Below are 19996 nucleotides of genomic sequence, written 5' to 3'. Positions count from 1 at the left end.
GTGCCTGCTAAAGCTTATACCTTTGAATAGCCCTCTTTGCTCTCCCGACTTTTTCACTGTACTTTCTTAGCATGACTCCTGACTTTTTCACTGTACTTTCTTACACTGGCTTGTCTCATCACTCTAATATATGACAGAGAACCTTGTGACATCACTACTCATAATGTGAGAATACTAAAAACATAATTATTACTGGAATTAAAAAAATAAATTTAGTTGGATCAACTAGGATACGAAATACATTTAAAGGTACATACAGTACAAAGTCCAAGATCCAGACTCGTCGAGACTTCAGCAATTCCATATTTGGAATTTTTCTTTATATTATGTTATTAATTTAAATCTAGAAAGATCAGATGTATAAATTATAAAATTAAAAATGTGAAATGGTGTTTATGCAATGATGAAGCATTTATGACTGAGAAGGAATCAAAGTTTACAAAAAAAAAATTGAAATTGATTTGTTTGCGTTATTAGACCTTTTTTCAATATAAATTATTTGAGTTGATTTGTTTTTTAAGCTAATACTTTCTCTTCAATTCCAATAATTTCTTATTCAGTTAAAAAATCCCATCATTCAAGTCCTGTAATTGCTGTGCCTAGAATTGCTGTTAAATAATCAATCAAATTTTTTTATTCTGAGCAGGCTCTCTGTCACTTTCTGCATTATCAGTATTTTCTGGATTATTTGGCTATTACATATTTTTGAGGAAAGGGACATCGTCATTGCAGTAAAACACTTCTGCTATATTATCTTCATTTATCCCATTTCTCCACAAATTCCATTAATTAGAAAATTTCGCTTTTTGTTTTGGATATATGAAAACCTACAAAATCAAGGTTATCATCATAAAACTTAGTTAGTGTCTGCTGTACACTATTGATGATGTATGACATTAGCAACTAAAAATATGTTCCACTAAATTTTGCTTCTATTGAATGCTAACACAGTTAAGCCTGAATTATTTTAGTTTAGTTATTTATTATACTTATGCTTGTTTTCTGCATATGCTTAAATACCCCCTGAGTTCCAAATAAATAAATTTCCTCATATACCTTACGGTCATGTGTTTATGCCTGTATGATACATTTAAGTCATGGGCCTATCCAAGACCAGCAGTAGACATTTTATGGGCAGGTGCTGTCACTGTGAGTCCTAAATTCTGCTTCCAAGTACTTTCCTAAATTCTATAAATTTTGCCACCTCTAAATTTTGTATCCCAGTGCCTTCCCTATATTCTAAATATTTTGCTGTCCCTTAATTTTTTTGCTTGGTGTTTCTCTAATTTCTAAAAGTTTTGCTTTCCTTAAATTCTGTTGCACAGTATGGCTGCACCAGCTGTGGCACTGGCTATGGTCTTCTCTGAATAGAAATCAGTTATTCTCAATTAAAATAACATTAAATATGAATCTTTTGGCCTATGAATATCATTTACAAAATCTTTTTTTTTTTTTTTTTTTTTTTTTTTTTCCACACGGAAAGAAATTTTTGTTAAATTTCTCCTTGTCAACACTTTGCAGCACAGTTAGCTGAAGTTTGTAATCATGGCTAAGCATAATCTCAATATAAAGGATTACCATGCTTGTTGGTATTCAGTTGCTAACATTTAAAAAATGAAAATGTTTAGACATCACTGTGTGAGTCATTTCTCAAGCTGCTGTATGTTGATAGTCATGGGGTGATGAAAGGAAAAAATAAAAAATAATGATTCGCTAAGTTGGCCTCTCAGTGCTGTTAACTGAAGTCTGCAATCATTGCCAAGCATTATGTAAACATAAAAATTTACCATGCTAGTTAGTATTCAGTTGCTGATATTAAAGAATATTGTTTAGACCCTGCTGCATGAGTTATTTTTCAAGTTGTTATGCGTTGATAGTCATGATGTGATGTGGTGTGGTGTGTATTTAATTATGGCAAAGCACACTAGGGCTATCTGCCTAAGGGGAGGGATGCCTTCGTGGAGGACTTTCTAAGGGAAACTGGCTCGTATACACGTTACACATGGGGAAAACCACGAAAACACCCATGCAGCCAGCCCGTTCGCGGGATTCGAACCTCGGACCGAACTACCAGTGTTCAGCGACTTTACCACTCGGCCGCTGGTGGGCCATGATGTGATGAAAGCAAAACATAATAATGATTCACCAGGTTGTTTTCAGAGATATAAATTATTCAGCAGGTGTAAAACCAATAATGTTTTGATGTAGAATGTTTTGGTTTGAGATTTATAGGAAGCAAAATGTTGCCACAGAGCCAAATTCTTCATCTTATAGATTCATGTTAATAAATTATTGTTTCTTCAGTATGAAGTGGCAGTGCTGAACTGAAATTAATAATTGGAACTCTCGCATATTTTATTATGCAAAAGTATATAATGCACATGTATAAAGCATTCAAAAATAAATAAATAAAACAGGGTTCGTACGGTCCTTAAAAGTCCTTAGGTTCTTTGGAATCTATTTTTGGTCCTTAAAAGTCCTTAATTTCAGCCAAAATTGGCAGAAGGTCCTTAATTTTAATCATCTGAAATTTCCGTCTTATTTTTACGACTGTTGTTTTGAGTGTGAATTATCATTATAGAGGAATAGTTTTGACAATTCACTGACAAATATGATTATCTTTTGAATGGGTTCATGGGTTAAAATTTGTTCCTATTCCTAATGTAAAGGGTGGGAATATAGGAGTTTCTGAGCAAGGAGTCAAACATAAGCTTTTCAAAATTATTTCATTTTTCTAATGAAGAGCATTTAAACAACTTTCTGCTTTTGGGGATGTGAATTCTTTTATTAAACGGCTCTAAATTGGGCGACTTATCAACATTTTAGCAATTTTAAGTTTAATTTCTATAGAAAATTTTTAATTTGGAGATCTGGGAATTTTTCGACGATTTTTTTTTTTAAACATTATAACATTGATAAATTTAACTAATATAATATATTTAAATTACATTTAAGGAATAACATCAAAATAAAACATTTTTCTTTTGCTAATATATTATAAAGTGGCATTACTTTCCATTTTGCAACTTATTATATAGTATTTTGAATCTGAAAAATAAGCAAGGCAATATATGCTATAAAGCACAGTTTACAAAACAATTCATAACAAAAGCAAAATTGCTATATAATTAATTAAAAATGTCTTCTTTTTAATTTTTTCATGGCAAGAATTTTTCCCATGTAATTGGTTCAGAATTGTCAAAATATGTATCAGTTTTCTCTATAAAATTAATTTTACACTTTTTCTAATGAATTTTTCAAAATATATCTAGCCCTTTTTTCTTGCAGAATTAGTAGGGCTAATTTTTCTTTAGGATTTTACTCAATGCAACTTGAAAAGTTTAGAAGAATTTGAAGGCAAGATTTACAGACCCACAATTCTAGAAGGCTCGAGAAAAAATTGACAAAATGAAAATGTCTTTATTGTATTAATACATAGTGATGTATTTTACGGAAAGTTTGTGATGAATTTCTTACATTTTGGGGAATTTTTGGAAAGACAATGAAAACATAATGTTTGAATGTTTTACTTCTGATACTAGAAATTTTTTTCTTAACATGTTTATCTTCCCTTTATTTTCTCAACTTCTCACTAGACACAAGTATGGAAAATATAAAAATGTTTCTAATCCTTTCGCATGTACAGGCATTTATAAAAAGAATTTTTTCTATTAATAAAGTAATTGAAAACTGACAATTTAAAATATTCACGTTCTGTGTCTTGATGGATCATACACAGGGCTGACACAAGGCATTTTCCCACCTGATGCAATCTCTATGGATCCTAAATTCTGCTCCCACTGCCTGTCCTAAATTCTAAGACTTTTGCCATTTTTAGATTTTGTTGCTCGATCTGTCACTAGATTCTAAAAATTTTGCCTCATTGGCCCTGAAACCAGCCCTTACTATACATCATTTCAGATTTATCAGCTTTTTCTTTAGATTCTAAATACATTTGGTTTTTTAGAATAGCAGAAATCTTTAATTCAAAAAATTCTAAAGTGAAAAGGAAATGAATTGAAGAAAGAAATTGAATGCATAAAGAGGAAGAAAATTATTCTTCGATGATTTTATAGCTATTATTATGCAAATTAACCAGTTGTTTTTAATTTTAGTCTTTACTCTAAGTTCCCCTTTCCATTTCCTCACCATAATGCAAATCAAATGCAATTTGAAAGTGAGGTTTTGGGATTGAAAGACAGTCTTTTTGCCCTCCACTTGGATGTTGCTTTAGTTTCTGCCAGCGCTGGTAATTTGTAATTATTTATCTTTGCGCAGTCACCGCTAACATTTGAATTTGTTACGATGACAGAGTTACTGAGCCAGCTAAGATTAAAATTAAATTGTGTAGTCTTTGACCACTAGTCTAGTTTTTTAGTTTGATTTTGACTGTTGTTGTTTAATTGCATCACCCCTATCTGTAGTTGATTTTTGTCAACATAGGAATGTGCCTGTATGCTCTAAGTTCTTTTTGAATAAAAGTTTTATTTCAACCTTTATGAGACTTTGTAGTTACTTTCAGACATAGTGATAATTTATTTCATGTCTATAAGAGGTTTTGGACTATTTAACTTTTACCAGATCAAGTAAAACCTTGTTACATACACTTTTAAGAGACTGGCAAATTAGGAGATAAAGCACACAGAAACTAGTGGGAACACTAGTTTGTGTATTGAAACAGGTTTTTAATTGTTAGGAAAGATGTTTAAAAAGAAGAAAATTGATATAAATTAAGCCAAAATGTCTTGGAAGGCTTCAAATTAAAAAAGACGCATAAATGTTTTGTTATGTGTTGTTGCTACAAAACATAAATGTTTTATAGCTTTTAATGTGGAATTACCCTAATAGCGTTTAAGAATCAATGTTATGACATTGATTTAAAACTGACAATTTAAAATTACATGCATTTTAAACTGTGAAATGTTATTAGATTGTGATTTTAATAGTGCTTTTTTAAGAAATTTTTTAAAAAATAAATAATATTTAATAGGGGTCATGTAAATCTATAACGATTAAGGGTATTTAACTACCTGATTTAATTATTGGTAACTAACCACTGACCTTTAAAAGTTACCTCTGCATGTTAAAGCAAGTTATTGCCTTTCATCAATCCTTACTGTGGTCACAAGATAAAGCACAGAAATGTAAAAATTAATGTAAAACTTATTCTTTGCATCTAGTGAGACTTAAAATAATACAAAACAACTTATCACCTGTGGTGCATTATTGGCTTATTGGAACCTTAAAATATATTAACTAGGTTACAATGCCAGGAACTCTACATGAAGCTATAACACTAACTGCGTCAGACAGATGGAGCACAACTAATTTTCAAAACTTGCCAACCTCAGAACTACTTCAGGTTTGTTCTGATCAACAGATCTATCTCTAGTGTCAGCAGCACTGGCAACAGCCAATCTTCTGTTACGAATCATGCTGATTAGGATTTTATTTCTTATTTTAACATATGCCACTTGACATAAAATCTACCTGCTATTTACTAAACCTGTTGACTAAGTACGTGGAAAAATTAGACATAAAAGAAAAAATCGACATAAAGCTAACTGTTAGTAAAACAGATATAAAATGTCCCTAATCTTATTTCAAACTATTACTTATTTCACAATCTTCAAACTATGTCCAACTACACTGCTGGCCATTAAAACTGCAACACCAAGAAGGAATGATCTGACGAACGTCAAAATCACATGAAAGGAAGAAGAAGTTGGGATATGCAAATGATTCGTATTTAAGCACATTTAGACGATACAAGAGAGAGAAACGACAGCTGGAGCACTGCATAAAAGAAAACTTGTGTAGTGGATATTTTATTCGGAAAGTGCTTTGTAAGGTTGGAGTTTGCTCAGAATAGCATGTTATGCCTTGAATAAGAAGAGGAAATACTTACCAGTAAGCTTTGAAATTCAATAAAAACAGGATCGTTACTATAAAAGGTATAGAATACCATTCTGTGATATTGCTGGTCACAGTGCTCGACATCCAACCACTGTCATGAGACTATGGAATCAATGGATTGTTAAGAGTTATATTGAACGGCATGCAGGATCTCAACACCCTCCCATGACTAACGCCAGAGAAGACAGATATATTGTGAGGTCAGTCTTGCAAAACTGTACGACCACATCACAGACCATTAGTCAGGAAATGGGTATGTTTGCAGCATGTCCAGTATCAGATCGGAAGGTGCATCGACGTTTGTAGCAGGGTGGACTATGAGCGGGGTGACCATTACTTCGGCTTCCCTTGACAATGCAGCATAGAGAGAGATGCCGACTCTGGTGCGCCAAACGACAAAGCTGGGTGCAGGAGTGGCACAATGTTGCCTTTTCAAACAAGTCCTGGTTCTACATGCAGTATTCTAATGGCAGTATACGTGTCTGGAGTGTCCGAGGAGACTGCACGTCACCTGCTTGCATTTGATATTGGCATAGGGGCCTTGCACCTGGTGTGATGGTTTGGACAGCCATTGGGTACATGACATGCACATCTGTAGCTCGAATCGATGATAAGTTGAAAGCAGATGGGTACATTTCTGAGATCCTACGTCCAGTGGTTGTGCCCTATCTTCGAGGCCCCCAAACACCATGTTCCAACACGATAATGCAAGACCACATGTTGCACGTCATGTTCTGACCTTGATCGATGCATAGAATATTCAATTGCTGCCCTGGCCTGCACGGTCTTCAGATCTGTCACCCATTGAAAGCATCTGGTCATGGGTTGCTGAGAGACTGGCCCGCCACCCTTCTGAAACTAAGACGGTTGATGAAGTATGGTATAGACTTAAAAAAGCATGAAATGAGTTGCCCATTTCTGCCATCCAAGCCTAGTTTGACTGCATGCCTAATGGTGTAAGGGCAATTCAGCTACCAGAGGTGGCAGCTGTTTCTACTAATTTTGCATGCCTGTAAACCTCCAAAATGCTTACAAATTAAATCATTTTGTCTTCATGCCATACTGTTTACATGCAATGAATATCTTTTTTGTATTTGCTTTCCTTTGTGGTATTGCAATTTTAATGGCCAGCAGTGTATTGTATGTGTAAAATATTGAATGCTACCTGATAAATTTTATAAAGTGGATTTTATTCTCAAATTTGTTTTATAGTTATGTTTATTAAATTATGTTTAATAAGAATGCATCATGCTTACGGATCTATTTTGTTCTTAGAGGGATATTACAAAAATAGAGTTCGGATATAAGTTGGTTGAATTTTAATTGAATTTATTCAGCTCCCATTTGCTGATATGTGCCTAATTTTTTTCATTAATGGTCCTTAAAAGTACTTAATTTCCATGTGCAGAAATGTGTACGAACCCTGATAAAAAGAATTTGCTAATGTTCCATATTTTATATCATTCTGGATACCGGACGTCCAGATTTCGGACTTTGTACTGTAATGTATATTTTTTTTCAGTGTCATTTATTTTCTTACAGTTTCAAAGAGTGAGAGTTTTTTAAACTGCTATGATGCTTATTCTGTGCTTGTATATATATATAAAAAATACCTAGAAAAAGCATTTGATAATTTTGAAACTTAAAAATGCAAATACTTTTTAACCAGACATGAAAATGCTAGAAGTGACCAATCAGTGATTTATAGAACAGACCTGAAGAACACAAAATGTGTGCACCCCCAAAACATGTAAAGACACTGCATGCAGTTGTGTTAATTTGGACTGCTTATATGGAATTGTCTTGTGTTAGTAATTGTGAAGGTTCTTAAGATTCACTCTCTGTTGGTACAACTGAGTAAGTTCAAAAGAGATTTTGCCGATCTCTTCACAGAAACAAGCTTCATACAGACAAATCCTCTGTATCATGATATTTACTGGTCAGACAATGTTACTAAGTGGTTCTGGCAGGGCATCCACAATTATTTTAAGGACAGTTCAAGATTTATGATGAAAGCATTTTGGAAAATTTTTATAATGGTAAGAGTTATCACAAACACAGAGAGAGATATATATTTGTTTTTTTTTTTTTTAGGACCACTTGCATAAGAGCCACCAGATATGAGCATATATTGAGTGTACCAGAGGTTCTATTGCATTGTTGGTGGCTAATACCATCTTTTCCATTTAGTACTGTGCTTTACTGAATACTGAGGCTCTGTGAATAATGATTCCTTTGAATTCTTCATTGAATAATGATTCCATCTCCCCTATTGAGTACTGTGCTTTACTGAGTACTGAGGCTCCACTGAATACCGAGTACTTTACATCAAAACTTTCCTTCTGGTTTTATAGCTCAATAACTTTAAGGACCAGACAGGAGCTGTTTCATGTTCAGTGATATATAAATTTTTTCCTTGGTTCCAATAACTATAAAATTCACAAATAACTGTAAAATACATTGAGAAGGTCTGGCCAATGCTGCTCACTCCATAATTGTGGTGCAGCATATGCCTATAATACTTGGCTTTACTATTTGAGAAGTCATTCTCTCTAATAACTAGATCACGTTCAGTGATTTTTTTTTCAATATTTTAATAGTCTGCAATTCCAAGCAATCTGGTCTTTTTTGCAGTTCTGAGTAAATGTCTTCAAGAAATTAGACTCTGGATGTTCTTTAGAGATGTTATGACATTATTCTTCGATCAGGCATTCTTTTGCTGTGTCAGATCTTCAGACCTCTTCCTAGGCAAACACATAATATGTTGAAGCCCTGACTGCAGCCATCTTGGTTTGGATAAATTTGCTGAAAAATTACCAATAACAGTCATGCCTTGTGTAACAGATATATAATATATTCTGTGATAGCATTCATTATGTTGGATGTTGTTTACTATAAATTATTAATTTCAATCCATTCCCAACTCTGATCCAGAATCACAAAAAAGATTCGAAAGAATAATAAAAACATAATCAATGCTGGAAATGATAGACATATAGTAATTTTTTTTTTTATTTATAAACAGTATCTATATGAATATCACAGATTTTTTTTTATTCACATTTGTTTGAGTCTTCCAGTCTCCCACTGAAGATACTTAGATGATGTTCCTTCTAATTTATATTCTAAAGAAAATTTTACATTACATATTGAAACTAGTTTTTTTTTTTTTTTTTTTTTTTTTTTTTTTTTTTAATGCCACATATATCTGCAGATGCAAAACTTCCTTATGATAAAATTAAAAAAAAAATTTAAATTCCCTTAAGCTTTCATAGAAAGTCATTTCTGTTTGTGAAATATTTATATACTGTCTTTATTTATTATTTGTAATCATATTCTTTCATAGCAAGTTCAAACATATTATCAATTCCTAATGCTCTGTTTTGGAGGATTATCTGCAATGTTTTTGAGCAAAGCATTTGAGTTTGCTGGAGCTGGTCCTTTGGCATGTCTAACTCTTGCATTTGTAGCATCTATTGGCTGGAAGAAGGATCCTGAACAGTTTGTATGTTTTTCTTAGTTATATTGAAATTTTTAAATTATCCTGAGAAATAATTGAGAGTAACTAGCTTATGATAATATTAAAAATTTAATGAACATTTAAAAATCATCAACATTTACAAATTTTGATTACCGTAATTTCCGGAAGAAACGCCGCGGCGTTTATATGTTTAAAACTTAAATTTTCAGCGGGTGCGGCGTCTCTACCCATGCGGCGTTTAGGTGCACTAAAAATAAAATATTTCCTATGATGGTCATTGTACATAGTTTGGATGGCCTTATCATTGTGCATAAACTGGTGCTGTTCCCACACAAAAGACCACTCAGTTGATTTTTGCGAGCGTTATTTTGTTTACATTCTTTCCCTTGAACGGACCTACATGCCTTATTCACCCTAAACGAGATCTCAGAACAATAACATTCTTCCCCCTTTCAAATCAACATTCTCATCAGTTTGAATAGTCTCTCTCCTCTGCCATTCGATGAATCTTCCAGGACCCATCCTCTCCCCACCCCTGCCTTTTCTGCAATTTTTTTCAAAGGCGAACACGACTCCACCTGCCTCGCAATAACGAACTCTGACGTATTTCCCCTTCAGCATGAATGGATTTTTTTCTTGGCATTCTGCCAAATACAGTTCCCATCAGTTTGGGTACAAGTACTTGTTGGATAGTTTTTAAGTAAGAAGGGAGCGGAAAATTTTTGAAAATGTCTCTAAACGGCACAGAAGCTATACATTTCTTACCTTTAATTTATTTTTGAGTTATGGTTTCATTTCATGCATTTTTCTTAACTGGTATGTCATATATCAGGACTTAGGTTGAGTTTTTGCATCTATACGGCCCACGACGATGTCACGCGCAATTTAATCTATTGCGGCGTTTCTGTGTAATTTTAATTTTTTTTCACGCCATTTTTCTCGAGTGCGGCGTTTACGCTGATGCGGCCTTTCTTCCGGAAATTACGGTAGATAGAAATTTTGTACTACAGTCAAAAGTCGTTAATTCGGACACTCATAATCCGGAATGATCTATAATCCGGACCTCAAAGCTAAAAACTTTCTGCACATGCGCCGCGTTGACACATGCGCATAGACGTTTACGCGTGCGCGTAAGATCTTTTACGTCTGCGCATATGCGTGTGCGCAAGTGCAGAATACGTTTTCGCGTGCGCGTTTTATGTATAACAGACGGTATAAGCTAAAATTATCTAATTATCTATTTCAGTTAATGTTGATGATTGCATTGTTCCTTAATTCTCAGTAAACTTGAACTTTCGATTATGTCAAAAAGAATTTCCGATTCTGGAGCTCCCAAAGGATCGTACAAAACGAAAGTATGTTTCGATGTCCATCAAACAAAAAGTGGAATTGCTGCAAAAAATGGATAAAGACATGAAGAATGTGACAGAGAGGTTAGTGAAAACGAAAAAATTTCGATTGACAAGTTAGTCGGTATTCTCGGCACAGCAATTAACGGGACTTGAACAGCGGAACTTTGTAACTGAACAAGAAATTATGCCTGTTTATAGAATTAGAGAGAAAGTATTATCACATAAAATGAAGCAACTTAAATAACTTACATTGAAAGAAATGTTTAATAAAGTAAACAAATAAATATTAAGCCTTTTTTTTTTTTTTTTTTTTTTTTTTTTTTTTTTGTAAATTTTGATACTCTTTAGATCATAATTGTTCTTTATTTCATAAATTACGGTTTCATGTTTTTAATTTTAGAATTTCTGCATGCCATCTTAGGAGATTTAAACTGATGATCTATAATCCGGAAAAATCGATAATCCGGAATCGCCGAAGTCCCGACGAGTCCGGATTAACGACTTTTGACTGTATTTTAATAAAACAGTGTATTACTAAACATAAAACTACAAGATACACTTGTGTTTTAAACAAAAGGTTTCCCTTTGTTACTGGCAGAGTGTGTCTATTTTGCTGAAAAGTTTCAAATTTGATAAAATTATATCAAGTGGCAATATTATATATAAGGAGAAAAAGATGTTTAGGAAACAAAACTGGGAATTTAACTATTGAAAAGTGAAGCTAATATTTGTAGAATTAAAAATAAAGCAGTTTTTGATGTATGTAAAAATGTCAAAAAGTAATGATATGATAATTTAAGAACCCTGTTGATTAAATTTAGCTGAATAAAAATTAAATATGCAACTGGTACACTTTTAGTAATTGATGAAAAATTTCTTTTCAGTTGTAAATTCATATTCTTTAATGTAAAATTTGACCTCTTGTAATTTGATTTAAGTATAATAAATCTTGTATAAGATAAAAACATGATGGTATAGTTTTAATAGTTTTAAACTAACTAACTCTAAGAGATTAAACAGCTTTAAGAAATACTATATCAAATCATTGTATATAATATCTATCTAAAAGTAGAAATTTATCTAAAGATAAAAACTTCAGATATTTATGAATCATATTCACAGATTCATGAGACTGTTGATTAGGTGCAAAAATGCTCAGTAATTTCAATAACAAAATAAATTCACTTCTGCAGTCAAAAGTATATTGTTGTATTTATTAACGTATTAGTGTAGTCAAAATAGTGTAATTTTTTTAAAAATATTTTTATTTGTCTAAAAAAAAGCTATTGTATTAACAATGCTACTGAAGAAAATTTGATTACTGTTGAAGGTTATTTGTATTGTAAAATATATTATAAAAAAGACAGGTATTTGCTTCAATATAAAATGCTTTAAGCTGTATGCAAGTAACTTGGAAAAAAGAAGTTACTGAAAACTGTTTATGTAAAATGGATATACATTTTCATTAATTTATTACATGGGCATGGCTCTTATCGAAATACATTAATCAACAAGCAAAGTACTTAAAAATGAAAAAAAGACACTTATAATAGAAATATTAGTATTCTATATGAATTAGAGAAAATACATATAAGTATAATGTAAACATAAGTATAAGAATACTAATTTTTATTTTTTAAACGAATTTTTACTTTTTGTTATGTTTAATATATTGTTTTCTGTGCTAACTTGAATTGAATACAAATTTATTTTCGTATATCACGTTTAACCGGTTAGTTTTACATCTACATGCTTATTATCTATGAATTTTTACTACCATATGTTTAATATATTGTTTTGTCTGCTAGCTTGAATTTACATGCACTTAAAATCATGTTTACAAAATATCATGTTTACACCTCGGCTCATCGGAGCTTGGCGAATGAAAATGCAACGGCGCCAACGGGTTCTCTGTGGATGAAAACCCTCTGAAGCTTCTATAATCTTATTCTGTTTTTTCTTCCCCCTTTATTTTTTTATTTATTTATTTTTTTTTTAAACATACTGCAGTAACAACAATTGTGTGCAACATGTTGATCAACACAAAAGCAGCAGCCATGCGAAGAATATAATTTGTATTTCTTTAGGGTATGAAATAAGGAGATCAAAAGAAAATTTGAAGACAGTTAAAATTATGAACAATTTTGCAAGCAGTTGTATGGCAGGTATATACTGAAATATCAGTAACAACTATTAATCTAATTTTAAAGTAGTTAAATATCATTTTCTGAAATCATCCGAGATTCCTAAATACTTTAATGTTTAATGAAAAAATTCCCGTTTTTTAAAGTATTTTTGTTCTATACAATTCTTTATATTCATGAATGCTTTAAATTTAATAATTAATAACTTTTTTAATTATTTAAATGTTCTCTCTAAATAGTAAATGTTCCTGAAATTTTTTTTTGTAGATTTATGTTTGATGTATACAATCAAACTCAGCTTAAAATCAACTCTCGCATATAACAAACTAACCTTTTGGACCCGTGCAGTTACCCGTGCACTTAATATCATTTTATATTTTTATGGTAAACCTCCATGAGTATGAAAATTGGATTTAATGGATTGTAAGAATGTCTTCAACTGAAACTTCTTTGTATTTTTTAATTTAGAATTTTTAGAAATTTTAATGGAAAAATTACTAATTGTTAAAATAATCCATGGTTAGGATATCAGGATCCGCATTCCATCCATGAAAGAAAATGCCTTCATGTTATTTTTCTTTTATTTTTATCCCCACTTTTCTGAGTGTTTAAAGCAAAGGCTGTGGGAGACAAGCATGACACCCAATTGTAGAGAACAAGGATATTGTAAGCCATCATAGGAACATTGTGCAGTGCACATGATTACTGAACCAAAACACATGAATGAGTTCTCTGATTTTATTGAAATTCTTTGAATAAGTTGCCAAATAGAATTCTATTTAATTCATCTATTATGAATGGAAAATTTGAAAATTTCATTATTTTGGGAAGAGGAAGTAGTGAATTTTGAGTTTGTGGTTGTAAAATTGCTTCTTTCCTTGGGGAATGAAAATTTTTTACCCTTATCAGTTTATTTTATTTAACTGTAAAAGCTTGTCAAATTTTGGCCTCTGTTTGGGGTTTTACATCCTTTGGCTTTTCTGCAAGGTATTCGCTATAAATGTGATTGAATCTTTTTGTTGAAACCATACATATCTTGAGAAAAATGATTGTGCTGTCACTAGGCAATTGGTCACTAGACACATAGTGAAAATATTATCTTCTTTTCCAGAAAAACTATCAAATATTTTATCAAATTCTTTGCACTCTGTTTCTGTGTCTAAAATTCATCCACATGGCTGTAAATATAAAACATGTCCACTGTGGAAAAAAAGGGGGGGGACAGTTCTGTATCTCCCGTTTTACTAGGCCGATTGACAAAATTCAAATTGCGTTTTTCATGTTTCGAAAGCGCGACTTAAGATATATATATATATATATATATATATATATATATTATATTTATATATACTATTGTTCTAACATATCAAATGTTGTATGATCTTAAATTCATTTAGTGCGAAAACACTAAATGAATTTAAGATCATACTTGCCCAATTGCTGTAAAGTAAGTTAATAATAATTTATTTACTAAATAATATTGATTAATTGATTATATTATCTTCCAAGTTTAATTATAGTAGAATTATCTTAAAAGAGTGAATCCATACTAGTAAGTTCTATTTTGAAAGATGTTTTGAAGTAACTTGAATGTTAATTGTTAAAAATGTTTTAACGGGGACTGGAATTAAATCATGAATAACAAAATTTCAATTGTAAAAGGAATAAATTAAAGGCAAGAATTAAATTAAATGCATGTAATCATTGTCATTGATCGGGAATTAGTTGACTTTTCAAGGGGAACAAACCGGTATTTTGACACAAAATCGTACTTTTTCTTAAATATCATAGCAATTTTTTTCCATATTTTGATTCTACGACTCAAATTATGCCTAGATATTAAATTTTGTAAAATTTGGTGCAAAATTTACCGAGAAATTCACAAATTTATCTTAGCACAATTTTTTTCAGTTGTGCCAAGAATAATTCACTTGGCACACTTTTTAATGTATGGCAACCAATTTTCCTTTCCATTCCGTGATGCTGGAGCGGAAAAAAGGCACCTCGTTCCTGCCTTTTTGTATTGTGCATGAGCGGAAAAAAAAAGTCACATAGTTCTTATTTTCAAATAAAAAAAAGTGTCTAAACCACATTTCATGTTTTATCGCTTTCAACAATATGCCGAATTTCAAAACTCTCCAATATATAACCGTTTCCCGTATATCTTCGGAAATTTTGAATAAAAAACTGTAATTTTTTGCAGGTATGCTTAGAAATACGTCTACTTTAAAATGATGGTAAAAATTGTATAAATTATAATTCAAAAACTTTTTTGGAAAAATTATAAAAATTATTTTAAAATACAAATTAAAAAAGTAAATCATAAAAAATGTGTGAATTTTATTTAGAATGAACCTGAATTTTGAAATGTGAAAGGAAGAATCAAATAAATTTATATTGAAAAAAAGAGATTAATAAATATATACCAAACTCAATTAACATTGAGGAGTTAAAATTTTGAGAACTAATTTTTTAAAAACTACGCTTGCGATTTTTACAAAACTTGGTAGTTTGGCATAATTTGAGTCGTAGAATTGAAATATGGAAAACAAATTGATACATTATTTCAGAAAAAGTCTGATTTTGAGTCAAAATACCTATATTAGAACAATGCTATATATAAATCTAATACATATCCTAAGTCGCGTTTTCGAGACATGAAAAAACGCAAGTTGAATTTCGTCAATCGGCCCAGTAGAGCGGGAGATATAGAACTGTCCCATTTTTTTAGTCCAAAGGGGCTTTGTGCCTGTAGGACTATTTTTTTCGTTTTGCGATTTTGCGTTTTGCGTTGAATTACTATAAATGTCCGTTTAACTTTTGCCACCAAATGTTACAGTCCTGCATTATATTTGAAAAAAATAAATAATAAAAAATCTGCGTAAATATATGTATATTTCTCGCATTGTGATAAAAAAACAACGGTACATAGAGCCATCGAATTTTAAATGACGTAATCCTCCTACGAATATGGGCATGGGGAAGACAAAATTTGGAATTTGTTTTATTATCGATTTCATATTTTGTAAAACTTCAACGAATTGTTGAGTAACAAACTCGAGGATTTCAAAGCGAGCAATGGCAACACTCTACAGAAAAAAAAAAAAAAAAAAAAAAAAACTTTTACCTCCAGCTTGCATAACTGTGTATGGGAAATTCTAAAGATATGCTCATTTTAAAATTATTTTGGGACATTGCTATTGAACTGAATTTTATGGTGTAAGTGCAAAGAACATGATTATCTAATAAATAAAGGTAGCACACAAAACATTAAAAAAGCGCTCCTTTGGACGTAATTTAAAATGTGAAACCTTTCAAATTTTTTTTTTTTTTTTTTTTTTTTTTTTTTTTTTTGGCACAGTGTACATTAAAAATAAGTGATCTTTATTAGAAAACTACACAATGGATGCTGCAAAATTGATTAACACAGTCTACAGTTTTTACCAAATGTAAGAAAATGAATATTCTGTAATTTCTTATCATGGGAAAAATTTGGGTACAAGAAAAAGGTTACTATTCCGTTTTGAGGACCGTAAAAAGTTGTAGCGAAAATGTATGCACAAAAGCGCCAAATCTAACAAACGTCCCCATTTAACAGCGCGCCAAATTTAGCGTACGCGCTGATTTCAGATTGCGTAAGTTTATATAGTTCTATATTAAGACGCCTTTGAAATACTATTTCAGTTTTAAAATCATTTTTTGATATCCTATGGATTTAACAATTTGAGTTTGGGAATTGCCCATGAGATCGTAAAACATTGCAGCGAAAATGTATGCGCAAAAGCACCAAATCTAGCAAATGCGCCCATTTAACAGCGCGCCAAATCTAGCGTACGCGCTGAATTCAGATTGCGTAAGTTTATATAGTTCTATATTTCTTAAGATGCCATTGAAATACTAATTTAATTTTTAAATCCTTTTTTAATATCCTATGGATTTAACAATTTGGGATTTGATTATGACGAAAAGTCGGCAATAGAATTTTAGGTAAAGGGCAGAATCACCCATTGTTTGACGCGTTTTTAAGAATTGCACATACTTGGTATCCATGTGCACATTGACCTATTTTCACTTAAAAAAGAAAATCCCAGAATTGCACAAAAATGGCACTGCGCACACCCTTGGCTTTATCTATGTACACATCGACCTATTTTCACTTAAAAAGTAAAGAAAATTGACAAAAATCCAATTGTTTTTACCCTTGTAAAAAGCAGGAAACAAATAAGGGATCGATTCTGTACTTTACCGAGAATATTTTCAAAGAAAAGGCATCATTCATTATAGAAAATTATGTTTTAACAACCAACGAGATGAAATTATGCTTTAGCGATAACTCAGTAGCGAAATAGCGATGCAGGTATCCATTCAGTTATGTTTAGCAATTTTTATATAAATTATAATAATGATCTGAAATAGTTATTTACTCTTATGCTTCCATTCAGTCATGTTTAGCCTTTTTCATATAAATTATAATAATGAAACGTATTATATGAAATTAACCTTTCATCTAAATTAAAACATCAATCTTAGATAGTTATTTACTACTATACTTCCTTTCTTGCTGCAGTTATTTTTGGCAGCATTGGCATCAACAATAGTTTGGCGATTTTTTATGGCCCTCGAAACCGAATAGTACCAATTATAATAATAAAAATGTATTATATGAAATTAACGGTACTTTTCCGTTTGGCCGGCGCAGGCGATAAAGTTGCCAATAATGGTACAACTGATGCCAAACGGAATATCCTCGCTTGTAACCTTTTACGCATCATTTTCAAAACAAATCGCAGCCATTTCTTATCAGATTGATTGTTTCTTTCAATACTGGCATACAATTACAGAGAATTTTTATCAGATAGTTCAATTTTATGCCCTATGGCCATTCGCGGTAATTAAGTCAATTAGGATGCAATCACAGCGCTCATCCGAAGGCGAAAATATAGAAAAGACAAAGTTAAGTGTTAAATTCATCAGTTCTAATGAAAATGCATTAGCGAAGTAAAGCACTACGGTTTTACATAATTTCTGAGTAAGCTATTCGTATGAATTGAAATAATTCTTTCATTCCAAATTAAAATTTAACTTGAAATTAATGTAGATAATTACTGAGAGAATTAGATTTTTGTAGCGTAGTTTACGTGACATGAGATCACTTGGGGTTACGGGATATGAACCGGCGAATCAGGATGTTGAACCATGATAGCAGAGTAAATTCTTAAATTAATTACAAATTTATAGTCTTTATTTATTAGCTTTTTACAAAGTTTTCAACGATATTAAAATGTTTATGCCTTCAAAATAAAAATTTCTTAGAACTAACATTTGTTACATTTTTTTAGAACTAAAATTTGTTAACATTTTTTATGTGTATACTGTATGTTGTCGCCAATAAAGCCTGCTTGGCGAGATTTGCGCCGGCGAAACGGAAAAGTACCAAATTAACCTTTCATATAAATTAAAACAATAATCTTAGATAGTTATTTACTATTATACTTCCTTTCTTACGTTAGGGTTGTCACAATTATTTTTGGCAGCACTGGCATTAGCAATAGTTTGGCGATTTTTTACGGTGCTCAAAACAGAATAGTACCCAAATATATATACAGTATACAGCACTCAGTATTAGGTCTCATAGGAATCTCTTATAGTCTCATAGTTGTAAGAGTTAAAATATAGAGGTGTTGCTTAAATGGTTTCCATTGAAAGAAGTTGTAATCTGCCTGTATCTGGACATATCTTTCAGGCAAAGCCTAATGAATTTGCTAGATATTGTGGAGACCAGAAAGGAAAGAAAACAGATTTAATAACTGCATGCAATAATAAATGCTATAAAATCATAATATGCCTTTTTTTAAAATTAGATTTATTAACATTCCTTTTGGTAGATGTGACAATATTAATAAGTTTTTCTTTATTCACCATTCAAATTTTACACTTGTTTATGAGATAATCCATTTTACTTAAGGTGGTCTACTACAGCAGCATTACAATACTAAAAATTTGTTTACACGCAGAATCGCTAATTAAGAAACTATGTTGCGTGAAATTTGGCAGAAATATAAAGAAATAGGTCAGTTTTGGAATCAAAATGTTAAAATCAGGTTTGGAATGAAATTTACTTAAATATTATATTTAAAAAAATTAGTTTGAAATACGTAATTTTAATGTGTAGTTTGGAAAGCCATCAATAGATGGCGCTACGAGTTAAAATTTAGCATTGTAATCTTATTTCTGCAAAAATTCACGAAGTAATTGATTTTGATATCAGTTATAAATCATATTATATTTAGAAGCGTTTCATATATTCCTTTATGCACAGTTTTCACTAAACAATGTCAGCTGTCAGCGGAATGACGTTTACGGCAACCCTATTGCATTGCTATTCCGCACTCGTTTTGTTTACATTTATTTGTACTGTGGTCAGTTAGCAAAAAATATGCGAAAATATCAAGGACGACCGAAAAAACATCCTGGTTTTAATAAAAGATCCAGAATTCAGCGAAAACGTCGAGCTCAAGAAAAAAATATGAAATTAAATTCCCGAGATGTGGAAGATTCCGAACAAGCGGATGTTTTCGAAAGGTGAGAAATAATTTATTCTTTATATCGACTACCTCGTGTTTATGATTTCGTAGTAAGTTAATTCCGAAGTAAAATATGCGTATTTTTTTTATTGAAGGTCAGAAATTATTGATACAACTGCATCTGTGTCAAAGAAGAATCATTGCCCGGATGATTTTTTTTACAAAGTAAGGTTTTTTTTTTTTTTTTTTTTTTTTGTATGTGTATGTTTGTGTGTGTGTATGAGGGGATGTTAATAATTGTTCAATTCTGTTATAAAAATTTATTCCTCCATTCACACTAAATTGTTGGGAAATATTGAAAGGGTAAATTCCAATTCACAAGGAATTGCTGAAATAATTGAATCTTTCAAAAGTATGAGCATGTTCTTGCGATCTAAATTGAATTCACCATCATTACATGGTATTATTGGAAATTTTATAGTCATATGTTTGCTATGAAATGCTTTGTCAGTTACCTATGGTATATTTTTACAGGTGTATGCGCATTTCATTCATGTGCTCGCTGTTCAACTTGCTTTT

At 31.5% G+C, this 19996-nt stretch overlaps 1 protein-coding gene across 5 annotated transcripts in view; it reads left to right on the top strand.

Moving 5' to 3' along the window:
• Positions 1-19996, top strand: part of LOC118199455 (sodium/hydrogen exchanger 9B1-like) — a 163316-nt gene that overhangs the window by 35841 nt on the left and 107479 nt on the right. For 4 of the 5 annotated variants that reach the window (XR_015040745.1, XR_015040746.1, XM_085815363.1 and 1 more), the window contains exon 8: positions 9263-9421. The exons of the other annotated variant lie outside the window; for it this stretch is intronic. Coding sequence is in view for 2 of the 4 variants with exons in the window: in XM_085815363.1 (XP_085671489.1) it covers positions 9263-9421 (159 nt within the window). In the remaining 2 variants the exon portion in view is untranslated. The remainder of the gene's footprint in view (positions 1-9262; positions 9422-19996) is intronic. 5 annotated transcript variants of the gene reach the window in all.

Source organism: Stegodyphus dumicola, chromosome 4, assembly GCF_044657685.1.
Source record: "Stegodyphus dumicola isolate Sdum_Otavi_A_Nest chromosome 4, ASM4465768v1".
Classification (NCBI taxonomy): domain Eukaryota; kingdom Metazoa; phylum Arthropoda; class Arachnida; order Araneae; family Eresidae; genus Stegodyphus; species Stegodyphus dumicola.
The sequence above is the reverse complement of the archived record's forward strand: the minus strand, read 5'-3'. Positions and strand labels throughout refer to the sequence as shown.